The following is a 25,946-nucleotide window of genomic DNA, read 5'->3' on the forward strand; positions in this document are numbered from 1 at the left end:
ATCGGATTATCACTTGGATGGCCAACAAAAAACTCCAAATGGCCTCCGGTGCCGCCTGCAACCACAGCAGATTAGTTACAAAATACAAATAGTAGCATGTCATAAAAATCTCGTAACATGTAATAATAGTAACAATGAGAAGTATTATTATTATTATTATTAAAGAGTATAATAACTCGTTTAGTCACTACAATTCATTCTCATTTATTTTTTAAGATTTAAAGAGTATAATTAGAATTCTTCAATTACACTTAATTTAGTGAGACTCACAAATTACAATGATCATATCTGTATAATTACAAGCAATTACACCCAAATCTAATTATTAATTAGCTTTTAATTTAATAATAAAATTTGATTTTAAATTAATTTGAATATTAATATATTTGTACTTATTTTAAATTTGATCTAAAAAATTAACTGAAAATCTGAATTTGACTCAATTAAATTTAATATAATTTTTAATTTTTTATTAATAAAATAAAATATTAATTTATTTAATATAATGACATAAAATATAAATTTTAATTTAATATTATAATATTGGTATTTTTTTTAATTAATTAGGAGTGATTACAAGATAGTATATGTTCGAAAGGTTTTTAACTATTTAACAACGAACGCTCAAGCATCCTTATAATTGTTGTGCTCAAACTCAAAACCTCTAAAGATAACAATCATCTCTTCAACCACTAAAATCTTGTTAATTCTAATACTTTTTATGTTAAGTTTAACTTTATTTATTATCAAAATTTAATTAATGATATATAAAAATATATTTTTACAATTATCTCAAGTGAAGTAAGACTATTTTTTTCTTAAATTTAAAATCGATTTAGTTAAATTTGAAAATCAATCTAATCTAAAACTACAATTTTATATAATAAAAAAAACTAACCTTATCGGATAGAATAGTTGCCTCCTTAATTACTGCACACTCATCAGTTTAACTTATTTTGGACCGAAAAGAAAATTACCCCAATTGTGTTTTCATTAAAGAAGTACGCATATCCTTGTTTAATGAAGCTAAGGCGGTTTCCTTTACCATTCTCTACGCTTGAGATCCTTTTTTGTTATCTCCTTCGATTGCCCTGATCTACTCATGGATTTGCGAGATTCATCACCGTCATCCACTACGAATCGAGATGGTTCCGCTGCCCGCGACGACAACGCCGCCCTCTCTGTCACCTCCGCCCTCGCTAAAGACGCTGCCCTTTGCTTTCAGTCTAGGAAGTTCGCCGAGTGCGTCGATGTCTTGAATCAGCTCAAGTCGAAGAAAGAAAACGATCCCAAGGTGAAGTATTTCCATTTTTTACGCATATGCATGCATTGGTTCCTTTCACGAATGCGATTGAATCGATTCATTTCTTAGATCTTTTTGTTTTCTTATTTTTTAGTGAGAATTTTAATATAGTTTTCCACCTTTTTGTTGTGTAATTTTCTGGCTCACATACTTGAGTATCATCTAATTTCTTAAAACAATTAACTTAATCCAATATTGAATTCCTTATTTATGTAGTTAATGATTATCATTCCGTAAATTCGTGGCGAATTTTTGAAACCCCGTACCTAGGTATAATTATTTTTGCGTGGCGATTTCAGTATATATGTTAATAATTCCAATTGTTGATTTCTTTATTCATACTTAGACGGGCAAGCGTTAATCAATAAAATCGTTTGTGGTGTAGCTGAACTCCTCAATCAGTGTATATAGGATAACAATCTTAATACATAATCATCACAAGTCAAATGTATATAGTTGCTCGCAGATATTTTAGCTTCACCAAGTTTTTAGCTTCACCAGTGGTGTATCATGTGATAGTTCGTTTCTTGGTGATGATAGATTTAGATTCTTTTATGTTACTGAACTACCTACAAGTTTATTCCGTTGCAATGTCCTCTTAGGCTCGGGCTTAGAATGTCGGACGAATGAATTATGGATTTATTTTCATGGCAGCACAAATTCTATTTATGTACTGTGCTTATAAAACTTATGGAGTTAGACTAGAGGATACTCATCAAAGATGGAATCTTTAGTTGCTTGAAATTTACATGGTTGTCTTGTAACTACTAAGATAGGGTGGGGAAATGTACATAGTACATGTGTTTTTTTGAAATGATATGTAAATATTGGCCATCTATTTCAGAAAGGAAATGGTGGAAATTTTATTTTTCAAGAAAATTTATCCGTGTGTTTTAGTTAATACTAGCATGATATATAAATGTTTGTTCTAATTCCCATAAAGACTAATGTTGAGCAATGTTTTTAACATGTGCACTTAGAGGTAGCGCTTCAAGACCAGACTAGGGCATTAACCCTTGAGAGTGAGGCTTATGTCTGGTGCGTTTAAGCACATTCTTTTGTAAGGCAGTAGGTTTAAAGTTAACACTAGCATGATATATAAATGTTCGTTATAATGCCCGTAAAGACTAATGTTGAGATGTGCGCTTAGAGGTTGTACCTCAAGGTCAGACCAGATCATTAACCCTTTAGAGAAAGGCTTTTGTCTGGTGCGTTTAAGCACATTCTTTTGTAAGGCAGTAGGTGTAAGAAAAGGTTTGGCTGAAATTCTCTTTAATTTTCTCTCATAATTTTTTTTATTAATTTTACTTATAATAGTTAAAAAAGGGTGAACAAATCAAATTTTGTGCTTCTCAATGCATGTGTATTCAATAAAAAGCCCAAGACCTTAATAAAATCATGTATGGTGTCCAACAAAATATTTTCATGCTTTATAGAATATATGGAACCACTTTTATTGTTTATTATTAGAATTATATATTTGAAGCTTATTTTATTTATGTATGTATGTTACTAAACATTAACATATGGTATAGAGAAGTTGCATTTCCTTAAGCTTTTATCTAGCTGCAGAGTACAATGTTGTTTATTGGCCTTGTAAATTGTTGAAAATCTAAGTATCTACTGTCTATGTTTCATTACTTATATTGGGGTTACATAAAAGTTTAACTTTTTAAAGTGTTGAAAATGTTAACTCGGAACTAATTTTGTTGAGTTGAGTGTTGGTTAATATTAAATCAAGGCTCATTGCCTAACTATATTAATTAAAATTCTATATTTTTAACTTATAAATAAATTATTTGCAAAATGGAATATTTTAAGTTTTAGAATTATCATGAAACTGTTTTTTCATTTTAGGCTGTTTCAAAGATGCATCTAATTCTCGAAGCCAAAGAATGTCTTAATTCAAAAACTAAACCGGCTAAAAAGAATGGATTAGAGTATCAAACACAAACGCAAAGGCTTGTTAACTTATTTGTTATAAGACGTGATGACTGTAAAGGATAAAATGATGATCATCATACAGCTTACAAATTTTATTCGTTGCTGTTACTAAATAACATCATTATGTTCAGCTTGGAAATACTATGTACCCAAATCGCGTCATCATACATAAGTTCAGCTGCTGTATGAACTTTTAGCTTGAATGCTCCCCTAATACCATCCTTTTATTATTATTATTATTATTATTATTATCATTATTATTATTATTATTATTATTATTATAAATATTATTATTATTATTATTATTTTTTTTTGATAGAAAGGCCCCATTAAAATCCTCCTTCAATCCCTCCATGTTATGAGAGTAACATGAAGGAACAACGAAGGAGGAAAAAGGAGCCAAGAAAACTTTTATTATTATTATTATTATTATTATTATAAATATTATTAAGGTAAACTACACGTTTAGTATCTAAACTATTAGTTTTGTTTTGTTTTAATACCTAGACTTTCATTTGTTTCAAAATCATACCTAATGTTTACTTTTTGTTTCATTTTAGTATCCTACCTTTAAAAACTTAACGTAATTGCTGCAAGTTTCATTTTTATGGGTAAATTACATCATTCATACTTAACTATCTTCCCACTCCTATTTTGGTCACTAAAGTTTAAAAATTTTCAATTTAACTACTCAACTTTCATTTTGCTCATGTTTTAATCATTCTAATTTATTTTATTAATAATTTTTGTGACATGACATTTTTTTATTTTATATTAATATATAATTAAAATAAAAAATTAAATTTGAAAGTTAGAGTGATTAAATTAGGAGTAATTTGAAAGCTAAGTAATTAAATTTAAAAAATTAAACACCAGTGACCAAAATAGGAGTGAGAAGATAGTTGAGTGATGAATGATGTAATTTTCCCATTATAAAGTTCCATGTTGTAACAATTTCGCTAAGTTTTTAACAGCGAGGTATCAAAACGAAACAAAAAGTAAACGTTAGGTATGGTTTTGAAACAAATGAAAGTTTAGGTACTAAAACAAAACAAAACTGATAGTTTAGGTACTAACGTGTAGTTTACCCATATTATTATTATGAAATTAATTTTGACAAAAATTAGAGCCTTAAAACAACCTAAGGTAGCTGCGAAGTTCAACTAGATTTTAGTCTTGCAAGTGAATGTGACTGTTCATAAAATGTGTTTGTTATGTACTGAATTTTGATTACTTGATTGATCTTATAATCCCGTTTGCAGGTGTTGTATTCCATTGTTATCGTATAATTGTTTCCTTAATTGAAATTGCGCTACTAGCAATAGCTTCCCTTCAATACTTTTGACATCTTTTATATGTTTTTCCTTTCTGTTTGGACAATTTAAGTTTTGGTTCCAATGATTATCAACAGATTCTTCATAATATTGCAATTGCGGAGTTTTTTCGGGATGGTTGCTCAGACCCAAAGAAGTTGCTTGAAGTCCTTAGCAATGTCAAGGTACTACCTTTCTCTTACCTCCCTCTAGTTTTGTGGCTGATTGGCTGTGATCTCCATCCTAATTTATCATAATTCTAGTCATGCTCCTGGAAGAATGATAGTCCTGTCTTGTTCATCGGTTTCATAACTTTGTGGTTTAGTTAGCTTGCCTCCATTTGGGAATGATTGTGGGCGGTGAACTGTGCTGCAGATACTGCAAGGCTTTAAATAGATAATGAAAAGAAAAAAAATATCATCTCTTAATACTCAAATGTAATCTTTTGCGTGAAGCACCTTTCTCAATTTAAAACAGAGTTATTTCTCTGTTGTTTTCAATTGCAATATACTGGTCTCAACGTGCTAGGCATTTAGCGATTTGAACTATGATTAGCTTTAGTATGAAACAACTGCTACCTATTATTTGGTCTAGGAATTTCTTACTGGTTGAAATGGTTTATGTACGTGGCTCCATTTAATGGACATGGGACATTTTGAGCCCGACTTTGTGTCATTATTTGTGTTGCACTCTAATAGAACTGATGGATTCATTACTTTCTCCCAGTTGCTCGAACAAGTAAAACATAATTTTGAGTAGGGGATGGATTACTGTTTGGAGAGGAACTATTGTTGCATTGCTATGTCCAGGACTTATGTTTATTCACACAGGCATTAATGGTTTTTGTGTTTTGGTTCAGAAGAGAAGCGAGGAGCTTGCTTTAAAATCTGGGGAACAGGTGGAGTCTGGTACCAATGTTGGAAATAAAGTTACTTCAGGTTCAAAAGGAAGTGGTACAAATAGTGCCAGTATTATTTACACAAATGAATTTGATACCTCTGTGGCTTCTCTAAACATGGTATGCACTCTTTTTTAATTCAAGGTTTCAGGAGCAATAATCTTTTCATCCATATCTTGGAGTAACATTTAACACATTTGTCCTGATCTAATATAGGCAATCATTTTGTTCCATCTTCATGAATATGCAAAGGCCTTGTCAATTCTTGAACCTCTTTATCAAAACATTGGACCAATAGATGAGGTATTTTATCTTTGTATTTTTTTTAACATCTGTTAGTTTGTTTTAATTTCTTCCCTTTTTATTTATATATGCATTACAGACAACAGCTCTTCATATCTGCCACTTGTTACTGGATGTTGTGCTAGCTTGCCGTGATGCTTCAAAATCTGCGGTAAGTTATAAATATTTGTAGTGTGATACTTGGAATTTATTCCAGTTAAATATATTCTTGCTAATTCCGGTTGCAGTCACTTTAGAGACCACTTTAAGATGGATATCAGTGTGCCTAAATGTTAGCCTTGTACTTGGGGGTTCAGGGAAGATAAAAGGCTAACTTATGCTCTTACTATTCTGATAAGCATGTTGCTAGAGGAGACCAGAGTGCTTGCCCAATAAGAACATTAGAATAAATGAACTAATTTATTTAAATGTTTTTTTTCTTTTCTTTTTCCCTTTGATTTTAGGAATGATTCATCCATCAAAGGGTTCCTGTCTTCTCTTGCACAGTCTCAATTGGGTGATTTGAAATGTTATGTGACAAACCATTAAAAGAGATACCTCCTAATTATATTTTAAAAATTATTTTTATGTAGTGCCAACTCTTAAAGATATTGGGTAGTTCTCTTTCTATCAAAATGAAAACATTAAAAACATGCAAGATGCTATTGAAAGAGTAAGCTAATCATTTTCTCCAAGGTTTTTGGTATCCCCATCTTTTTTGCGGTAATACAGTAATTGTTAGCTATCAAAGATTGATTTTAGTCCAACATAATCAATTATTACAAGTCATCTTCTCAATGCATGTATGTTTTCTAATTTTTCTATTTATGTGAGTAGCTATATCTAAACTGATTTTGCACTTGGAGCCCTCGTATATGAATTGTCTTATTAATTTGTTTGAGTGTTTGTTGATATTTGCTTGTATAATAAATACTCATGTACAACATGGTACTTTTCTATTTCTTTATTAGAATAAGACTATATTCTTGTTTTTTTTTTGGTATTCCCACCCACTGAAGAAGAGTAGGACACTTCTATTTTCCTTTTTAGGAAAGAATTTTCATAATTTGCTTGGTGGTTGGTTCATTTTTTTTCCTTTCAACTGTTGAAATTTTGTCCCTTTACTATAATTGTTAGTGAAGATCTATTTTTACCAGATGCTGCAATTCAGAATCAAATTCTACACTAATTGTAACATTAAAAGGAACATGTTCATTTGTGCTTGTCTTTACCATGCTATGCATGCCCCCACTCCATTTCAGCATTTCCTGTTGAATAACTTGAAACTGTCTGCAAATGCCTCTTTTAGTTATTGGTATTCCAAAGTACTCATAAAATATGTCACAATTAACTGGAAATCAAAAGCAGCTGGCAACCTATATGTTTATGTGTGTGTGAGTATTAAATGATACAAGGAATGCTCTTAGGTTATGACTTTTGATTCCACTCGGTCCTTTTTCAGAACATATATTTTGTGATTTGTTCTTATGTTTGTATTATGTATTAAATGACATGGGGAATGCTCTTAGTTTATGACGTACTTTCATTTCTACTATTAGCATGTAATAAATAATATAGTAAGTAATATTTATGATACTGATTTTTCTATTTCTTTCACATTTTAGATTTTACTTTTTTTAAAGGTTAGATAATTAATTGTTCTAAGTTTTTATTGAAATCAAACTAATTAATTCCTTATTTCTGGTTCTGTTTGCTATCGCAATCTGTACCGTTGCCAGTTTTACCTCTTCACTTTACTGAAACTTTTGTTAGTATAATATTGTATATGTGTGAGGGAGTAAGTGGTCATGAACGCAAGAACTTGTGGTGGATTGATGGATCAGACTGATTACAATAGGGTTGCACCAAGGATTGGCGTTGACTTGTTTTCTTTTTGCCATAGTAATGGATGAAATAATGAAAGGCTTTCATGATAAAATACCTTGGTATACAGCTGTATGCTGTTCACAGATGATATTGTAGTGAGTGATGAGACTAAAGTAGGTGTTAATACCAAATTAGAGTTTTGAAGACAAACACTAGAATTTTGAGGTTTGTTTCATTCGACCAAAAACTGTGCAAAATGTATGTTTAGTAAAAAGAAGGAATGGCTATCAAACATGATAACATTTGAGAGACAAGTGATATGAGAAGCAGAATATTTTAAGTACCTAGGGACGGTAATTCAAAAAACAGGTGGAGATTGATGTAAATGTTAACCATTAAGTCAAGGCTCGAGGCTTTAGTGGAAAAGTGTTAGGAGTCGTGTGTGATTGTAATGTACCTAAGTTGAAAATGATGTTCCATAGGATGACTGTCAGGCTTACTTTGCTATATTGTACAAAATGTAGGTGAACAAGATTCAATGTATTCAAAATATGAAGTTTAGTCGAGATGTGAATGCTAATATGATTGTGTAATAAGGTTAGGAAATACAGAGTTGCAGTTGTGATCCGTCTCAAAGTTGGGATAGCTCCTATAGGGGATAAGGGGGGAAGAAAATTGTATACCATGGTTTCGCCATATTAATGGACACAGATGGAGCTACCAGCCTAGAAAAGGTTTCACTCCTGAAGAGTGCCAAAGGTGTTGAGAATTCGAGTAACAAATTTGGTGAGGATGATCTAATTAAAAGCGGGTATGTCGGTGTTAGGTTAGGATTGTCTCCATCCCCTTGTTCAGATTCAGGGTTTCATACAACGAAGGCTTTGGATCATTCAAACATAAATATCGTGGAGCATCTAGTTGATAAATCAGTTAACCCTTCTGATGGAGTTAGCCCCCGGGCCTCGGAAGATGTTCTTATGATGGGTCTCTTTCCTTCTAATGGTCTACCGGGTGACGCAATACAATTACAGGAAGATACCTCAACAGTGCCCCCTTTTCTTGGGAAATTAAGTAGAAATTGTGTGGTGAAGAAAGGCAAACAAAAGAAAGGAGTTTTTGAATAAAGTTGCAGGGACAAATTGATTGATGGAAAGGAAGTTTGGTTTTGTTCCATTGAAGATATCTTTAGGAGTTGAATTCATTTTGGTGGCATTGGATCATGATGGTTCATTTAGTGGAGTTCTCTTCAGAGGCAGATGAAGTCGTTTTAATGGTTGCAAGTGTTGTTTTACTGTTCTGTTATGTCCTTAGGTGTTGGGTTGTTTTTCTTTTGCTAGAGGTGTAACTTAGGAATAGGGTGATTGTCTCTGGGGCTTTGTGGTTGAGGAGGTGAGAGTTTTAGGTGATTCTGATTTTTTGTAATGGTGTCTATCCCTGCATGAGGGTATTCCGTGTTCTCAAATGTACTGGGTGGTTTATTTAATGAAATATGAGGTACTCTTTTCTTCATTCCAATGTTCGTTAACATACTTGTTAGTATGTGGACGAACACGAAGGGAGTTTTTAATGAGACCTCCAATTTTTTATAAAAAAAAAAGGACACAGATGGAGGAATGAACTTGTTAGAAAGATGGAGCAAATTGACATTGCACAAGATAAAAGGTTGAAGGGGAGGCCACAAAAGACATGGTTGGGAGTTGATAAATAAAGATGTAAAACAAATAGATATACAACTTGAAAAGAGGATGACGGTAGATAGAAATAATCTTAACCATTTGATTAACAAATTTTCCATCATACAAAGTAAAGTCTAATTGTCACTTGATTTGTGATATAACTTGGTCAGGGGTTCTATATGTAGTAATGATATCAGTGACCCAATTTTGTACTGATAAGCATGCTTGGCAAGAAAATTATAGGTGACTTTATTGTTTGAAGGACTTTGTACAGAATTGTTGGTGAGAATGGTCTAATTTGGAATGCATATAGGAAGATCATTCCTAGCACTATCCTGAATTTTTGGCACTATCCTTAATGACACTCATTGTATGTGTAGATGTTTTATTCTAAAGGCTGGTGTAGTGTTTGTATATTATAACTTCGATACTAAACTGCTTTAATCATGTTTAGGATGTATTGAATTATTTGGAAAATGCATTTGGTGTTGCCAATGTGAGCCAAGGGGAAAATGGTAACACGGGCACAGAACAATCCTTGAACGTAGTTGGAAAATCAGCCTTAGATCCAAACAGCTCACTGATGTCTGACGTTTCTTGTTCAGACTTATCTGCTAGTGTAAATGCCTCTGAGAGTCCTCTGTCTCGAACTTTATCAGAGGATCGACTGGATGAAATGTTTTCAACATTGGACATTGGAGGACGGAACTTAGCTAGGTGTGCTGGTCTTACATCTGCAAATGATCTAAGCAGGATCACAGTTGATAGATCTGTCTCTGGTGTTGATCTGAAGCTCAAGTTGCAACTTTACAAGGTTCGGTTTTTGCTTCTCACTGGAAATGTAAAGCTAGCAAAGCGTGAAATCAAACATGCAATGAACATTGCTCGAGGGGGAGATTCATCTATGGCACTATTCTTGAAGGCCCAGCTCGAGTATGCTCGTGGGAATCATCGAAAAGCTATCAAGTTGTTAATGGCATCAAGTAATCAGACAGACGCAGCAATGTCAAGCATGTTTAACAACAATCTAGGCTGCATTTACTATCAACTTGGGAAGTATCATACATCTGCACTGTTCTTTTCCAAGGCACTGAGTAATTGTTCATCTCTTCGGAAAGAGAAGCCTCTAAAGCTATTAACATTCTCACAGGATAAATCTCTCCTCATAACTTATAACTGCGGGTTGCAGTACTTGGCCTGTGGGAAACCACTACTTGCCGGTCGTTGTTTCCAGAAGGCAAGTCTAGTTTTCTACAAAAGACCCCTCTTGTGGCTTCGTCTTGCTGAATGTTGTCTAATGGCTGCAGAGAAGGGACTTGTGAAAGGAAGTTCAGCTCCATCAGGCAAATCAGAAATTAGAGTCAGCGTTATAGGAAAGGGTAGGTGGAGGAAACTTCTAATTGAAAATGGAATTTCGAGAAACGGACATGTAGATTCTGATGAAAAGGATGTTTGGGCTTTAGGTGGTGATAGACAACCTAAGCTTTCATTACCCCTTGCTAGGAAGTGTCTCTATAATGCATTGCACTTGTTGAACTGTTCTGAGCTGAGTAATTCAAAGTCTGTTTTACCCTCCAACTCATCCTTGGAGGAGAATGAATCGAGTGATGGAGCATCTTCCAAAACTCAAACCATAAGAACTTATCCAGCGCCAATGCCAAGGCTTCAACTATGTCAGCAGCACTAATTAACTCGAATGGGGATTTGAAAGAGCCAAAGGAGGGAACTAATCAGGAAATTTCAGAATTCCATCTCTTATTATGAAGATATTTGCAGACGAGAAAATCAGATGATTAAGCAAGCTCTTCTGGCAAACTTGGCATACGTAGAGCTAGAACTGGAAAATCCTCTGAAGGCACTCTCTGCAGCACGATCTCTCTTAGAGCTACCAGGTTGTTCAAGAATTTATGTCTTTCTAGGTCATGTGTATGTGGCAGAGGCTCTCTGTTTGCTGAATAAACCTACTGAAGCTGCGGAGCACTTGTCCGTGTATTTGTCCGGGGAAAGTAAGGTCGAATTACCGTTTGGTCCAGAGGACTGTGTGCAGTGGCGAGTGGAAAAACTTGCTGATTGTGAAGAAGCAAACGGAGGAGCAGCGCCTGCCAAGAATCCTTCCCCTGAGGGCTTACAGGATTTCATGTTTCTCAAGCCAGAAGAGGCACGTGGAACGCTTTATGCAAACCTTGCTGTGGTGTCTGCAATTCAAGGTGACCTTGACCGGGCCTACCAATTCGTGAAGCAAGCATTATCCCTGATACCTGGCAGCAGCGAAGCCACTATGATTGCAATATACGTCGATCTCATGCTTGGTAAGTCGCAAGAAGCTGTGTCCAAGTTAAAACATTGTGGTCATGTCAGGTTCCTACCCAGCAGTCAACAATTCAACAAATCATTCTTATGATCGCGGGGATGGGTTTCTAAATTCCAATTCAATCCCGTGCTGCCCACACAATTGAGTCGCTAGTTAAGAGGTAGATCAGCAATCCTTTTTCAATTTGTATAATATAAAAATATAGTCAATTCAGATGATTAAGTTTTTTTATTTTTATTTTTTTGATTTTTCCATACCTAGGGTTCATTTTTCAGTGGTAAAGAGCTGATGCCCCCCCGACCTGTGAGAATTTTAGATGTAGTTTCGTTCTTTCTGAATCTGGGTTAATTAGTTGTGTTTTAGTGGCCAATCCCTTGAGAGAGATAATGTGCTTTTTGTTCATTTTGGATTTAAATTCCAAAGTCATTCATTCCAATTCGTACCTTTCAATTTTCCACAAAATGTTGTAAAATCTTTATCTAAATCCGGTTTCCGACTTAAAATCACATGGTTTTTTCTTCTTCTTTTCAACAAGTAAACTTCATGTTATACAGAACATGAAGATGGAAATGTATGCTATAAAATTGGACCTCTTGCAATTTTGTTGTAAAATTGAGATGGAGGCTTCACAACTGATGTCAGATTTGATCGGCCAACTTGTGGTCAAATCTGAATGAAAAAAGGGTACTTTTTTCTCGTGAGAAAGACTTAGCTAGCTAGCTAGCTAATATATATGAAATATTGCAAGAGAAACTCAGGTAAGCACAAGCAGTACACCGAGAGTACACCTTGGTGGCCGTGGGGGTAGGGCAGTATCCCATAGTCTTCAATACATACATCAACTGTGGGTGCATATTGCATGTTTACAGTGTGAGAGATGTTAAGAGAGAAGGTGGTACATTGTTCATCTGTGACCGTGAATCTTCTTTCCTCGCTCTGATGTCATCAGTTGGCCCCCTTTCTCGGTCCCTTGTCTTCCCCACCACAATGGGAGTTGCCTTCACTGGCTTAAGATACAAGGAACTTCAAGATAAAGCAGGATGTAACAACAGATGAAGGTTTTCTTACCTCGCAAGTTACAGGAGTATGCAAAAACTTAATTAACCTACCTTCTCTCATTTCGTCAACAATCACAAACCAAGCCAAGGGCCAGATATCTCAAGCCTCAATATGTCAACTGTAGGAACGGTTCAAAATATTACAAATCATTTCTATTGTCTACAAGAACGAAAATAGGATGAATGCTGAAGTCTACAAGTCTACAAGCATATTATTACCAAAGCTCGTCTGTGAATAATCAATATCTGAATGCTCTCTTTCTTTCAGTAATAAAGAATCTTAATCAGGCTAACTATTGCACATTCACAACATATGGTATACAATTTCCAATTCTTCGTCTGACGATTTTGCACGTCTCTTATTCCCCGTGCTTTAAAATATAGAACATATTCTTTGCAAAAAGCATCTATACAGGCCTGTATATGGATTGTATGCTTGAGCATGCATACCTGGGCCATAAGGGTGAGCACTGGCTCCATAAGGATTACCGAAAGGATTTGAAGATTGCTGCTGTTGTGGCCCAATCATCATCATCTGTGGTTGCTGCTGCAACATAAAAGCCTGCTGTTGATTTGCCATGGACACCACCTGGACTGAATGCGGAGCAGCATTCATATTGGAGGCAGAAAATGGGTCCTGTGCTGGTTGTTGCATCGTTGCACCGATTATAGGAGCTGGAGGTTCCCATGGATTATATAGCTCACATTCTGGTTGCTTCTTCTGATTGCATCATCGTACAGGCTGTCCAGAGTAAGCTTGTCAAGTCCTCCGGCCTTTTGATGAATACAGTTAAAATATTGTCAGTGGGACACAAATGCATATGTTGTTGTATTACCTATATCCGAACACACAACTTACAACCAACATAAAGATGAGAACAGAAGTAGAAGTACCAGTTTGCTTGCAGCGGCAACGCTTTTGTTTGAGCTTGGAGCAGTGACAAGCGCCAATTCCCAGCCCGTAGTACCATTTACTTGAACAGGAGAAGCAGTAGTTGTTTGCTCGGATGGAACACCACCATGGAAACATAAACGGAATTTCCAGACAAGTAATATAACATTGAGTAGAGTGTATCCAGTTTAAAAGAAAAACCCAAGAGAAATTGCTTATGAGCATATAAATTCAAAGATTAAGACAAATTAAAACTATTCAACTTCATTTCATGCGCTTAAAACCAGTAAGAAAGTTGTTGAAATTTCATGCTGTGTATCATTGAATTACTGGAAAGGACTCAAAACTCACCAACAGGAACAATAGCCAATGCCAAGGCATTTTTCTCATATAATTCTGAGGCAACTGGGGATGGATCATTTAAACCCTAGAAAAAAAAAAAGAGCTAATAACGAAAAGTATACAAAATACAGATGAACTTCCAGTTCTCATATAACGGCATAGTAGGTAACAAGAACAAAAGAGAATAAGAAATCCATAATGAAGTTAGATAACAATAAGGTAGGTAAAAAGAACAAAACAAGACCAAAATTACCAACAAATCAGGTGGTTCAACAATAGGCTCTTCCACTTTTTCCACTTTTACTGGTTCAAGGGCAGGAGGTGATGGTGAACATTCCTCCTGCACCTCTGCGGTTTTCTTGTACTCAATGGCCAACACTTCCTGGGGTTTGTCAACCTGCTTGTTGAAAAACAAATTGCGGAAGTGAACATTGCAAACTTTTGTAAGATTAAGATGTAGTAAAATTTCGATACGTGACTTCCATAAACAATTATGATAGTATCATATAGATGAAATTAGAATATTATATATCAATAACTCAATGTACAAAACAACAACAAGCATCATCTTGATTCTTATACATCATAGGATTATAGGAACCGGACTTCAAACTACAAATAATTGTCTCGATCTGCACAAGCAGGTGAATCAGCATTCACTTAACGAGCAAAGACTATTGCATGTATGCAAAGACATATATATCGTTCAGTTCAAACCAAAACCAGTTTCATAAATAAAATTTCTAGACCTGATCTTTGCGACCTGTTGAAGCCCATGGAGCTTCTCTTACATACTCTTCCATGGCTTGTAAAAACGATGCAGGGGACTTCAACACAAATCCCAAAAAGAAAATTAGTAATTATAGAAATTGAGAGAATTCAATAGGAGGGGGGAGAATTTGATCCAGAAAGCACCGAAGATGGAGATTACTAACCTGCTCTATCTTAATAAACCTTTCTCCACGCCCAACATCAAAACTTTTGCATACTTCATAAAATTCTGAAAGCCTCTGCCTGAAAATACAAAGAGTTAAATTCCCCCAAATTTCGAAATCCTCTTAAATTAACATTAGGAAATGAATATTAAAGGCACTCGAACAGCTATTCACCTGTTGCCCAGATCTCCTGTATATATCCAAAGCCCTCAAAGCATCAGGACGTTGCATCTCAAAGAACTGACATTGTTTAGAGCATCATATATACATGATATGCTGAATAGAAAGCATCTTATGTAGAAAGTTAATACCAGAGCTTACTTTGTCTACGAGATTGATTGTACCATCACTTATAGCTTGATAATTTTGACACTTTCAGAACCAACCTGTTTGAAATGACAAAAGAAAGACCAGAAATGCCACTTCCAAATTAACTCTACGAACATGAGGGGTATAGATTGGATAGTATGTTTAAAAAGTAACATACCATTGAAAGTGCCAACTGGATTACAAAATTATAAACAGCTGCATCTTGCGGCTGCACAGAAATTCCATTAACATTCCCACTAAAGAAAAGATTTTGTAACATGCGGTTCAGAGAGGTATGCAAGTAACACAACCAGACATCATTTTTCATGACATAGCTATGTATAGCGTAATAGCACAATAAGAGACATTACTAATTCCTCACCTGACAGCTAAGAACACGAAAAAGAAGTTGTTGCAAAGCTGGCAACTGCTCAAGCAACTCTGCAGTCTCCAAATCTTTGGTTCTCTGGAAAAAGATTTAGATCAATGAATTCTCCATATATTTTAGTTTCATTAAAGTTTAAGAGCTTGTAAGAGACATAGCTATAGTTCTAAGTAGAGAAAAAAAAATTAAGGTCCTCACAGGGTAGTCTGTTTAGTTAAACTGAAACTGAACAGCTATAGATGTGCATGCATGCTTCCAAAAACCTTGAAACATGGAGCAGCTTTTGATAATGATAGTTTAAAGTACCATGTGGTTGAATGAAATCAAACACGACAGAAGTATATTTTCAAGAGCTAACTCGAAGAGACATAAGTAAATTATATAGAAGGCATAGTTTAAAAGATAAGCTTCTTACTGGGAGGTCTAACTCTATATCATACTTCAAGATGCGGAAACATTCCAGCCTCTCCTCCTAGAATAAAGCATAAGTACGGACCCAGGCAGAATAATCCCATGCTGTGCAGATATAGTTAAGGGTTTCATAAACAAGGAACGACATTTTTCTGAAAAATAACAACATGCATTCTCAGAAGATAATGTACCATTTGGGATTGAATCATCCTTGAAATGTGACATGTTAAGCATATGGCTTCTACTTCTGCCATAGTTGATGAGTTCTTCATGAAATGTAGGGTCTACCACCCTCAGAGCACGATGAATGACTATTAAAGTTTTCAATGCAACCTAAATGCCAAACCACATTCAGTCAACAAAATCCAGAACACCCATCAATTACTATAGCTAATGTTTGCAGAGATCAAATTCCAATTAAACTAACAAAAACGAACATTCAAGCTCAAGGATTATTCTTAATACTCAAGTTTCTATCAAGATAACACAGAATCCACAAATCCATTAGGAAGGCACCAGACAATGTCAAACCATTAATAAAATTGTCTTGGATTCAGCTACAATGAGGATCAATGGATGCGAAAGCACCGGACAAATGTCAATCAATCTTGAGGAAGGCACCTTTAGCGAAGTGTTGACATTGAAGCTTGCGTACAAGTTCTCTCTCCAAAAGGAGAGTAGGAGAGTAATGTCATGGGCCAACTTAAGTTTTGAAACTAATGCTTACATGATGAAAGATGTTATCAAAACTAGCAAATGATATGATCTTAATTACAGTATGTCTGTAATCTGGCATCCTATGTAACCACAACTCTGACCTGTCAGAATTTATTCTTTAAAATGGTAAAGGCATCAATAAAACATGGATAACATATGAAAAAGGTCAAAGACTATATGAACTGTCAAAGAAGGAATTCAAACATAAGTTCACACTAATATAAATTTTCACAATTATGCTATATTTAGAAGTGTTATTAAAACAAGTAGCAGATCATATATATTTCTAGTCAAGAAAAAAATCTATGCTCAGCTTCTTGTGAACTAAAACCTTCAATTGTCTTCAATTTCTTTTTAAAATCTTATGTCAACAATAACTTGATCAAACACATAATGAAACAGATGCAAAGCCTACGTTTCTATCATTTGTTAAACCAAAATTGTATTTTTGCATCAACACATGTTAACTCGTATATGTAAATCCATATCTACATTAACCCGTCACAATATGTTATTGGAAATATTAACATACTGCCCAGTTATGCGTCCTTGATAACCGCCTTGCAAGAGCATGGATGCAATAAGCAACATCAGCCCAAGGCCTAGTAGCAGAAACGGCAGCGAAGATTGCTGTGAAAAGGAGGGAAAAAAATCTTATCTATAAATCATCCATAAAGTGCTCTCTCTCTACGGGAAAATCAAAACACAAACTAATAGAACTATCACCACCCACAATGTGGGAGGAAAAAATTAGAAACGAGAACCCACTGCCAACCTCTAATGTGTTTTTCCTTTGCAGGGCGTTCATAATGGTTTGTGGCCTCAACTATAGCAATATCCAATTCCTGAAAAATAGTAAAACGGCATAACCGAAAAGGATTAGCAACATCCTTGCTTGAAATAACAGTTAGATTGGTTATCAATATTTTCAGCTAAATCTACCTTGTAGTCACTGTTGACTTTAGCCAATGAAACAGTAGTGGTATCTTTGATGGCTCCAAGTGCTATCCTCAAGCTCTTCTGCGTGCCTCCTCCAGACATTTTCTCTCTCTCTCAATCAAAAAATCCTATTAAAAGAACCCATTAAACAACATTACTTTCCTTCACATAAACTCCAATTTACCTTCAACTCAGCAATAAATTAAAAAAAAAATCAGTTGTACAATTTCCTACAAAATCTCCAGAAATTCTCATCAATAACAACACAAAATTTTTAAAAAATCCTACAAAATCTCGCCCTGCAAGTAAATCAGTTGCACAATCAAAAACAATAATACATTAAAACAAAACCCATATAGCAAAAAAACAAGAATACCCCATCTCATTTCCAGGGTCAAAAACGAAAATGAAGCTGAAATCTATCAAAATTCAATCAAACAAAAATTACCCACCTCTGACTTTCCACTCAAGACAAAAAAAAATAAAAAATAAAAAAAAAAGTATAAACAACTAGATATGAAAAAAGAAAATAAAGGAAACAATTCTAGACTAATTTTAATCTTCAATATGTAAGAAATGAAAGAGGCTATAGAAGACTAACCTGGGGCAGCCGAATGAGAGAGAGACAGATCAGTCGGTAGAGTTTCTTTAGGGACAACAAATGTAAGTCCAACAAATACTGAAGCTTTTTCACTTGTGCTTTTGTTTTGTTGGGTCCTGACTCGTCACTCGTCGGCGTCGCTACATTCCTTATTTAAAGTAGGGATAAATCATATTTTAGTCCTTAAACTTAGTAACTTTTATCATTTTGGTCCCTATACATTTTCTAAGTCTACAATGCAGATAAAAACATGGACTAAGTTGGGAAAATTTTAATGTCGTAGGATTAATGTTATATTTAATTTTTAATATTCTATTATCTTAGTATAATCATCAATATTGATCTAATAATCGACTAATTTAAATCATATATTATAGAATTATTATAGAAGTGACTTTCACAACCCAATTTTCTCCATTTACAACGTTATCATTCAAAAATTGCACTTATGTTGAAGCCTTAACTTGTGAGCTACACGAACCTACTCTATCACATTGACATCCTCTAAAAAGTTTGAGGGTCTAAAATATGGTTAGACCATCAAACTAAAAGGAAAACAAAGAATAAACTTGGGGCAATATTGATGGAAGGAAGGGTAAGATTTGAGTTTTTAGAAAACTGTCCTCATTGTACAAAATAAAACAGAGTATACTTTTTATTATTCTTTTCAAAATTAAAATTAGTTTATTTTAAAAAAAAATACATGCATAAACTAAGATGTTAATACTTTTAAATAAGAGCATACCCATAATTTTATATTAAATGTATGAAGTTTTAAAAAATATATTAAAAATTAAAAGAGATTAAATTTTTAATAAAGTATATAAAATATATAAAAAAAATTAAAAATACGATCGCCCTCTAATATTTATTGATCTATCATTATTTTAAAGTGAATAAATATAAATTAATATAAATTAAGAAAAAGTATATAAATAGTGGATGGTGGACATTAAATGGGGTACAGATTGTGTTCCTTTGGAGTTCCACTTTTTGGTTAGTGAATGGGCTCCAGTCCACCACCTTTTTATAATATTTAATTTAAATTATTAACTAATAATTATATACTAATAATTATAGAAATAAAGAATATTTCAGTTTGCTTAATCTAATTAAAAAATTAAGAAATATTTAATTTTTAATCAAATTGAAATTTTATTAAAAGAATCAATCAATAAAATGAGAAAAGAAGAGTGTACAAATTTGGACGCATGCACCCATGCAGAGGTGGGTCCGTCGATCCAACTGACAAATCCCAATGCATTTTGTACCACATGAACAGTGACTTCCCTTAACATAAAGCATAATATCAACATTAGACACCAATATTTATTAAAATGGTTATTTTACTCTTTATTCTATTTTTTTTAGAGCATTTTAACCCTCAATGTTTCATTTTAGGTTAAAAAGGCTCTTATTTTGTACCTTTAATCATATGTTAACTAATAATTTTCATCTATAATAAGTTTTTTGTCCCAAAGTAAAACGTTTAGGGCCAAAATACTCTAAAAGAATACCTAATTATAAATATTAAAACCGAATTCTACATTACACATAAATATTAAAGTTAAATACCTAATTATAAAAATGGTAAACTCCTATTTGGTCATCCGCATATTATTTAATTTCTATTTTAGTCATTGGATTATTATTTATTTTAAAATCATGTCTAACATCACATTTTTAACCTATAATAAAAAATTTTGGTTTTAAAACATACTAATATTACAATTGCTACCCAAGGGGGACTCGAATGCCTCTTAAACCTATATGTATAAAGGTATGTCAAAATTGGCAGAGATCATCTGAAGAAACTAGCACCTTCATGATCTCTTGACAACAACATTTGCAAAGAATGGATGGTGGCTCAACTCAAAAGACACATTCAGCGGCGGGTCGAGAGCTCCTATCCGACAGATGAGGTTTTGAGCAACACTGTTGTGTTCTGCTACCTGCTCTAGTTTCCGGATTTCCGCTAATCTGTCTGGATCATTGGAGAAACTACTCTTCACCTCCTTCGCAATCCTTTGAGCATCCTTGAAGTCATTATACATAGCTAGTGTCTGCATTAAAAAGCAATGCGTGAGAAAAATAAACAAGCCCCAGAACGAGGTGATCGGGACAGAGATCTTATCCAGTACTCACAGAAAAAGGAGCATGAGTTGTTGATTCCTCGTTTGACGGGTACAAAACATGATCAGGAATGCAGGCTCTTTGTAGAAGCTCAAAGTGCTGAGCAAATTTCTGGATACAATTTAACAAGGTTGAGAACTCGATACGATGCAGTTAACGGAAAAAGCTAGAACACATTCTCGATGTTTGTGTGCACAAATATGGAGTTTAATACTTCACCTCCTGCTCAGTATTGAAAGGGCCTGGACTTTGGAAGACCGAGATTAATTTCATTCCTCAAAGCAGCAAGCATCTGGAAAGAGACTGAACAGATTAATAGAGAACATGAGTTGACAATATTGAAGCAAAATATTAATATGAGAGACGAGCATCATGTGCCGTCTATATATACATGTTGAGGACAATTGAAAACCAATTTATTTTCAGAAATCTGCCGTTTAAACCAAAAATGACAATGGCTCGGCTTAGACCGGAAGACTATTGCCATCACAAAAATGATGAAAGGGTTGGCTTAGACTGGAAGATTATGCCCTCTCACAATCACTAAAACATCACAATTTCCAGATAAAGTAATGATACCATTGTAAGTCATTCAGCAAGACATATATAGCATTGAAGGAACAAGACTGCCGGCGGGATTTGAGATTCCCTAACCAAATCTTTAGGAGAGTCCTTTCTCTTCTTCCCCTTCCGCTTAGCTGATAATATCACCGTTTGTAGATTTGGTTGTTTATAACAACGGCATGCAGGTCATAGAAAGGAAAAACAAAATACATCAGTTTACAAATTGATTAATTGATGATACTTCATACAATATTTTGTATGAGAAAATTGAACAAAACTGCATGTGCCTCATAGACAATATCATAGCAAAGAACGAGTACCAGCAGTGTCAAAGCTGTCAGCCATCATAAGATGAGTTTTCTATGCGAGCTTGATTAAGACAGCATACCAGTATACCATGCAGTATTCACTGGTAGAATAAAGTTCCAATTCAAAATCTAGTATGAGAAATCGAAAAGCTATCCAGTATGTTCTCGCTTCAACCCATAGGAGGATATGTTGGAATATTTTCATGCATATATTCTGCAAACCGCAAGGAAATTTTTGTCAAGCATCAAAGAGAACAAAGAAAATCGATGAAAAGTTGTTACTGCATCAATCTTGCCTAATAAGTTAAAGCAAGAAAAACGATATATTAATGAAGACCCTACAATTTATTTCGTTGTAAAGTTCTGAAGCACAAACTTTGTTAAATGTTAACCCCATTAACCGAGACCAACCTACTGACTTAACATATCTATTTTCTCTGTGCAAGAATTGTTTAGCAACAAAGATGTTGATTAACCATGCTTAGCTGTTTTTAAATAATGTAGTTTCATGAATGTTAATCTTGTCCCAGAGATAAAGAAAATCTGTTGCTATAGGTTGCATTTTTCCTCTCTAAAATATCTCAAGAAATAAACTTGCAAGTGCCCCGGAGGTCCCAATCTTTTTTCCAAAACAAGTACAACATCAGTCACATGAATCTTCGAGACAACTCAGGGCCACTCGTAACCGGATTTCACATTTTATTATAAAATTTATAGGTATTATCTAGAATAGGTCCTTCAAGCTTTACAAAAGTAACGCTCAGAAAGAAAAAGAAAAGTGGTAGGATATCTTAATAAAAAAACTCTCGTAAAACTCAAACTATAGGGGTGTAGGTTATCTTTTAGTTCGGACCGGGTCCTACTCTTCACTCGTCTTGCTCCATTTCAATTATCTCTATCGTCAACCGTTTGAATAATTTGCAATAAGATATGTCGTTAATTAGATTGATGTTCAACAAAACATGCGAGATTCTTGCTAAAACCCCAAACATCAAAGTTCAATACGTGAACAGGCGGCAAATCGGGTTGCGCGTACACTCACTCATTGAGCTTTGTCGAGGAACAATTCTCTTTGACTTGTTAAAAATGTTGTACTTTTTGATGTTATCGGTATTTGAATCTAATCTCCACATAGTTCGGAATTAGTTAATGAATCTGAGCTACGTAAACATTTGTTTTTTTTTTTACACTTTATTACTTTCTAATTACAACATACTTGAGCACCGATCGACATAATTATAACACATAAAACAAACCAACAATTCATGGGTCAAAACATGTTGCTCTCCTACATTAGAAATCAAGATGGCAACCTAAAATTCAGCCTCCTTAGCCACACCGAATGAAGTACCATGTGAATCACATCGAATGGCTTCGCCGGCCTGTTCAATTTGAAATGTCGCCGGACTCTCTTCACCCTCTTATACATCTTCAAGTACTTGCTCTCCGGTATCCCTTGCAAAATTCTCTTGATTTCAGGTATTTCCCCCACTGGTATTTGAACCGAGAATTGGCTCCAATTCAACACATCACTAAAGGGTAATGTATAGTTGTCCGAGATCACCACCGGGACACACCCGGCGTAAATGGCCTCGACTTCTCTCGGACTAGCCACCTCAAACCCGCTCGGACACAAGCAGAACTTGCTCTGCCCCATCATTTTGGTGTAATTGAGGTTCTTGGGAAGCCGAGCATAGACTTGGACTTCACTGTCTTTTTCTTTCCAATGGTTCAATAAGATTTCCCTGATATATCCATGAGGTGAACCAGCAAAGAAAGCTAGTACAGTTCGGTGGTCCGGACCCCGGCTGAGGTTCGGTGGACCGAGCTTTCCAAAGGGTAGGTAAATTTCAGGTAACGAGACGTCGATTTTAGGCCGGAATCCCTCTGAAGTGTTTGCATTGCAGACGACTCTTATGAAGTGCTTGAACAGTTCGGGATTCGCATTTGAAACTTCCGGTGCCTGCAATAGCGAAAAACAAGCAACATTCACACGTGGGCTTGTACATTGTCGAAACCGATACAGCAAAGGAAAAAATCGAGGTTCGAACGATACCCAATCGTGGCACGAGACCATGAAATGATCAGCACCGTTGCTTCTGTTCCAGTAAGGGTACTTAGTAGACACGGTATCGATATAATCCGTCACTAATCGTTGCAGTCGATCGCGTGAGTAGTCTTTAACCGAGGTTATAGGCCGATAAACATAGTGAACCACTCCGGTTACACTCAATGGCAGGAAGAATACGTGAGCTTCGTCCGGATGGCGAGCCCTGAAAGGGCTTTTATTGCTATCCATTTCATCAATGAACTGTCCTTCAATGGCATATATATTGTTCAGTGGACCACTGTGGAATAATGGTGGGTCTCCTTCCCTGTATGTCCATACCTTGAACCTTTTCACCATCTCTGCATGGCTCCTGATGATGAAATAAAAGAATTTTTGTTAATATATCCGAGCTCGAATGACATAGATATTCGAATTCGAATAACATCAAACTGATTTAAGTACTTAACTGGTAAAAGGCATATGCGTTTCTGTAAATGGATCCTTTTGGAACAAAGATCTCTTCTTTCTCTGATGTAAAATTCTGCAATTGAACTGCTCTGAGAATGGCAGCTCGTGCTTTAGCCAAATCATCTTCAATCTTCTCCAGGTTGCTCTTCTTCTTCTTCCAATAGACAAAACATAAAAATAAAAACACACACACACTCAATGTTCATTCAGACAATTCAAAAACAAAACCAGCAAACCTTCATATATTATTACAATGCTCACTTTGATAATTGCAGTATTAAGTTTACTGCTTTTATACACGGAAGTCGACAGAACCCCGTCGAGGGAAACACGCGGCGGCGACGGCGTCTGATCGGTTTCGTCGCGAAGGAAAGGCGAGAAGGAAGTCAAAACTTGGGGAAATCGGTTGCTGTTAAGGGGAGAGGAAGGAAGAAGAAGCAGAAGAAGCAATAAAGCTGGAAAAAACAAGGAGAATATATGGCAGCTTGAGGTTCCCACCATGGCTTACTGAAATATTTCTTCAGTTTCTCTTCTTCAATGGTGTTTCCTATGGGAAGACATTGTCCGCTGCATCTGCATGTTGAAGAGCCAAGATTAGCAGAACTTTCAGTTTGCTATATATATATATACATATAGATATAATAAGTTGATTTGCTTAGTTACATACAGTGATGAGATGTAATGAGTAAATCACATGGCATCTTCAGCACGGTGTTTGAAATCTTGATTTGTTTATTCCGTGTGTGAATTAAAAGCTCCTAGGGTTTCCACCCTTTTTCTACCCAAGGCAGTGTATCTTAAATAATTAATTGGATTTATATAAGAATACTTTTTAATTATTAGATAATAATTAGTTGACTGAAATTAATATCTACGTCATCTATTTATATTTATCTTTTGTTCGAATTTATTTAGTTAGATTTTTAATCATTTTCTTATATGATCTTCTTGTGTTATTAAATGACTAATTTTTTGTGTGTTAATAATTTAGATATTTTCTGTTTTTAATAAAATTAGTCGCTTTTATTCAAAAAAAATTAACTATATCATCTTAAGTCATGAGTAAATATTAATATTGATATAAATTTATTATTTAATTTTAACTCAGTAAGAATTTATTAAATATTTAATTTTAAAAATGACAAAGAGATAAAAGTTTAATTGATTAATATAAAATATATTATTAGACTAATTTTTCTTTTTGAGAAAGATAATAACTCTCGCATTTTATATACTTATGTCTCGGGTATCTACTCCATATTTGATTATATCATATTATTTTTCTAAAAAATTCACTATTATGGCATCAAATATAGGGTGTAAAATTATGATAACGTTTAATGAATTATTCGAACCATTTGTATAATATTAATTTATTTATTAAGTTAAATAAACAAATATGAATAAAAAATGTTTGTTAATAAATAAATGGACACGAACAAATATGTGTTCAGTGTGTTTCTGGTCACGACGAGCTCGTTTATTAACTCATTTACCCGATTCTTCTTTTCTTTTCTTTTTTACATTTTAAATATTGATAAAAGTGGAGACTAAATTGAATGCAGAGTAAATTTTGGAGTTCAATATATGAAGCCTAAGTAGTTTAAGGACTAGTAGTATAATTTCATCATTTTTCTTTGACTCGTAAATAAAAAGTAAAAATAGAGTGTTGGTTGTGGAACATTAAACAAGCATATTCGCGAATGTTAAACGAATTGAACACAAACACCTTAATAAATAAATAAATGAACACACTCTTATTCATTCAAGCCTCATTCATTTATACCCCTGATTAAACATATATTTATATTCTAATACATTGCACCAAAATATTATATATATGTGTGTGTGTATGTGTAGAGTAAAAGACATCATATGTCATTCAATTAATAATTTGGATACAATTAGAATATTATTTTTTCGCAAAAATTACAATTTAGTTAATTAAAATATTATCACAAATATGTAATTTCATCGTGAAAATTGAAACATATGTCTAATTTGGCCTGGTATAATAAGAATTTTAGTTCCCGAAACTTAAGTATTATATTAGTTTGATAAAATTTTAAAACAATATGATAAATTTGACCTTTCATATTTAAATTTTTTACCAATTTATTCATTTTTATGATATTTTCAAACCAAACAAGCCCATACAACAACATAATAGTTTGATAATTGTATGTTACCATAAAGAAGCAACAATTAATATTAAAATATTATTATACTAGGAAAATAATATAATATTAATGGGAGAAGAATAAAGACTAAATTGATAGA

At 34.2% G+C, this 25,946-nt stretch overlaps 2 protein-coding genes and 3 pseudogenes across 2 annotated transcripts; 1 reads left to right on the top strand and 4 right to left on the bottom strand.

The window, feature by feature from the left end:
* Positions 1-1,048: 1,048 nt before the first annotated feature.
* On the top strand, positions 1,049-11,924 carry LOC120150457 (annotated as a pseudogene).
* Positions 11,925-12,952: 1,028 nt separating this feature from the next.
* Positions 12,953-18,227, bottom strand: LOC120150306 (annotated as a pseudogene).
* A 1,633-nt stretch (positions 18,228-19,860) lies between these two features.
* LOC120150513 lies at positions 19,861-21,185 on the bottom strand (annotated as a pseudogene).
* Positions 21,186-22,447: 1,262 nt separating this feature from the next.
* LOC120150323 (xylogalacturonan beta-1,3-xylosyltransferase-like) lies at positions 22,448-23,814 on the bottom strand. Its single transcript, XM_039163017.1, has 3 exons — positions 23,666-23,814; positions 23,205-23,568; positions 22,448-23,111 (listed from the first exon to the last, which is right to left on the bottom strand). Exons 2-3 carry the CDS (start codon positions 23,553-23,555, stop codon positions 22,449-22,451), a joined length of 1,014 nt encoding a protein of 337 aa, XP_039018948.1. The 5' UTR covers positions 23,556-23,568; positions 23,666-23,814; the 3' UTR covers position 22,448.
* Positions 23,653-24,167, bottom strand: LOC120150514 (probable glycosyltransferase At5g20260). Its single transcript, XM_039163200.1, has 2 exons — positions 23,928-24,167; positions 23,653-23,820 (listed from the first exon to the last, which is right to left on the bottom strand). Exons 1-2 carry the CDS (start codon positions 24,165-24,167, stop codon positions 23,653-23,655), a joined length of 408 nt encoding a protein of 135 aa, XP_039019131.1.
* Positions 24,168-25,946: the final 1,779 nt, after the last annotated feature.

Source organism: Hibiscus syriacus, unplaced genomic scaffold, assembly GCF_006381635.1.
Source record: "Hibiscus syriacus cultivar Baekdansim isolate YM2019G1 unplaced genomic scaffold, ASM638163v2 tig00111022_pilon, whole genome shotgun sequence".
Taxonomy (NCBI): Eukaryota; Viridiplantae; Streptophyta; class Magnoliopsida; order Malvales; family Malvaceae; genus Hibiscus; species Hibiscus syriacus.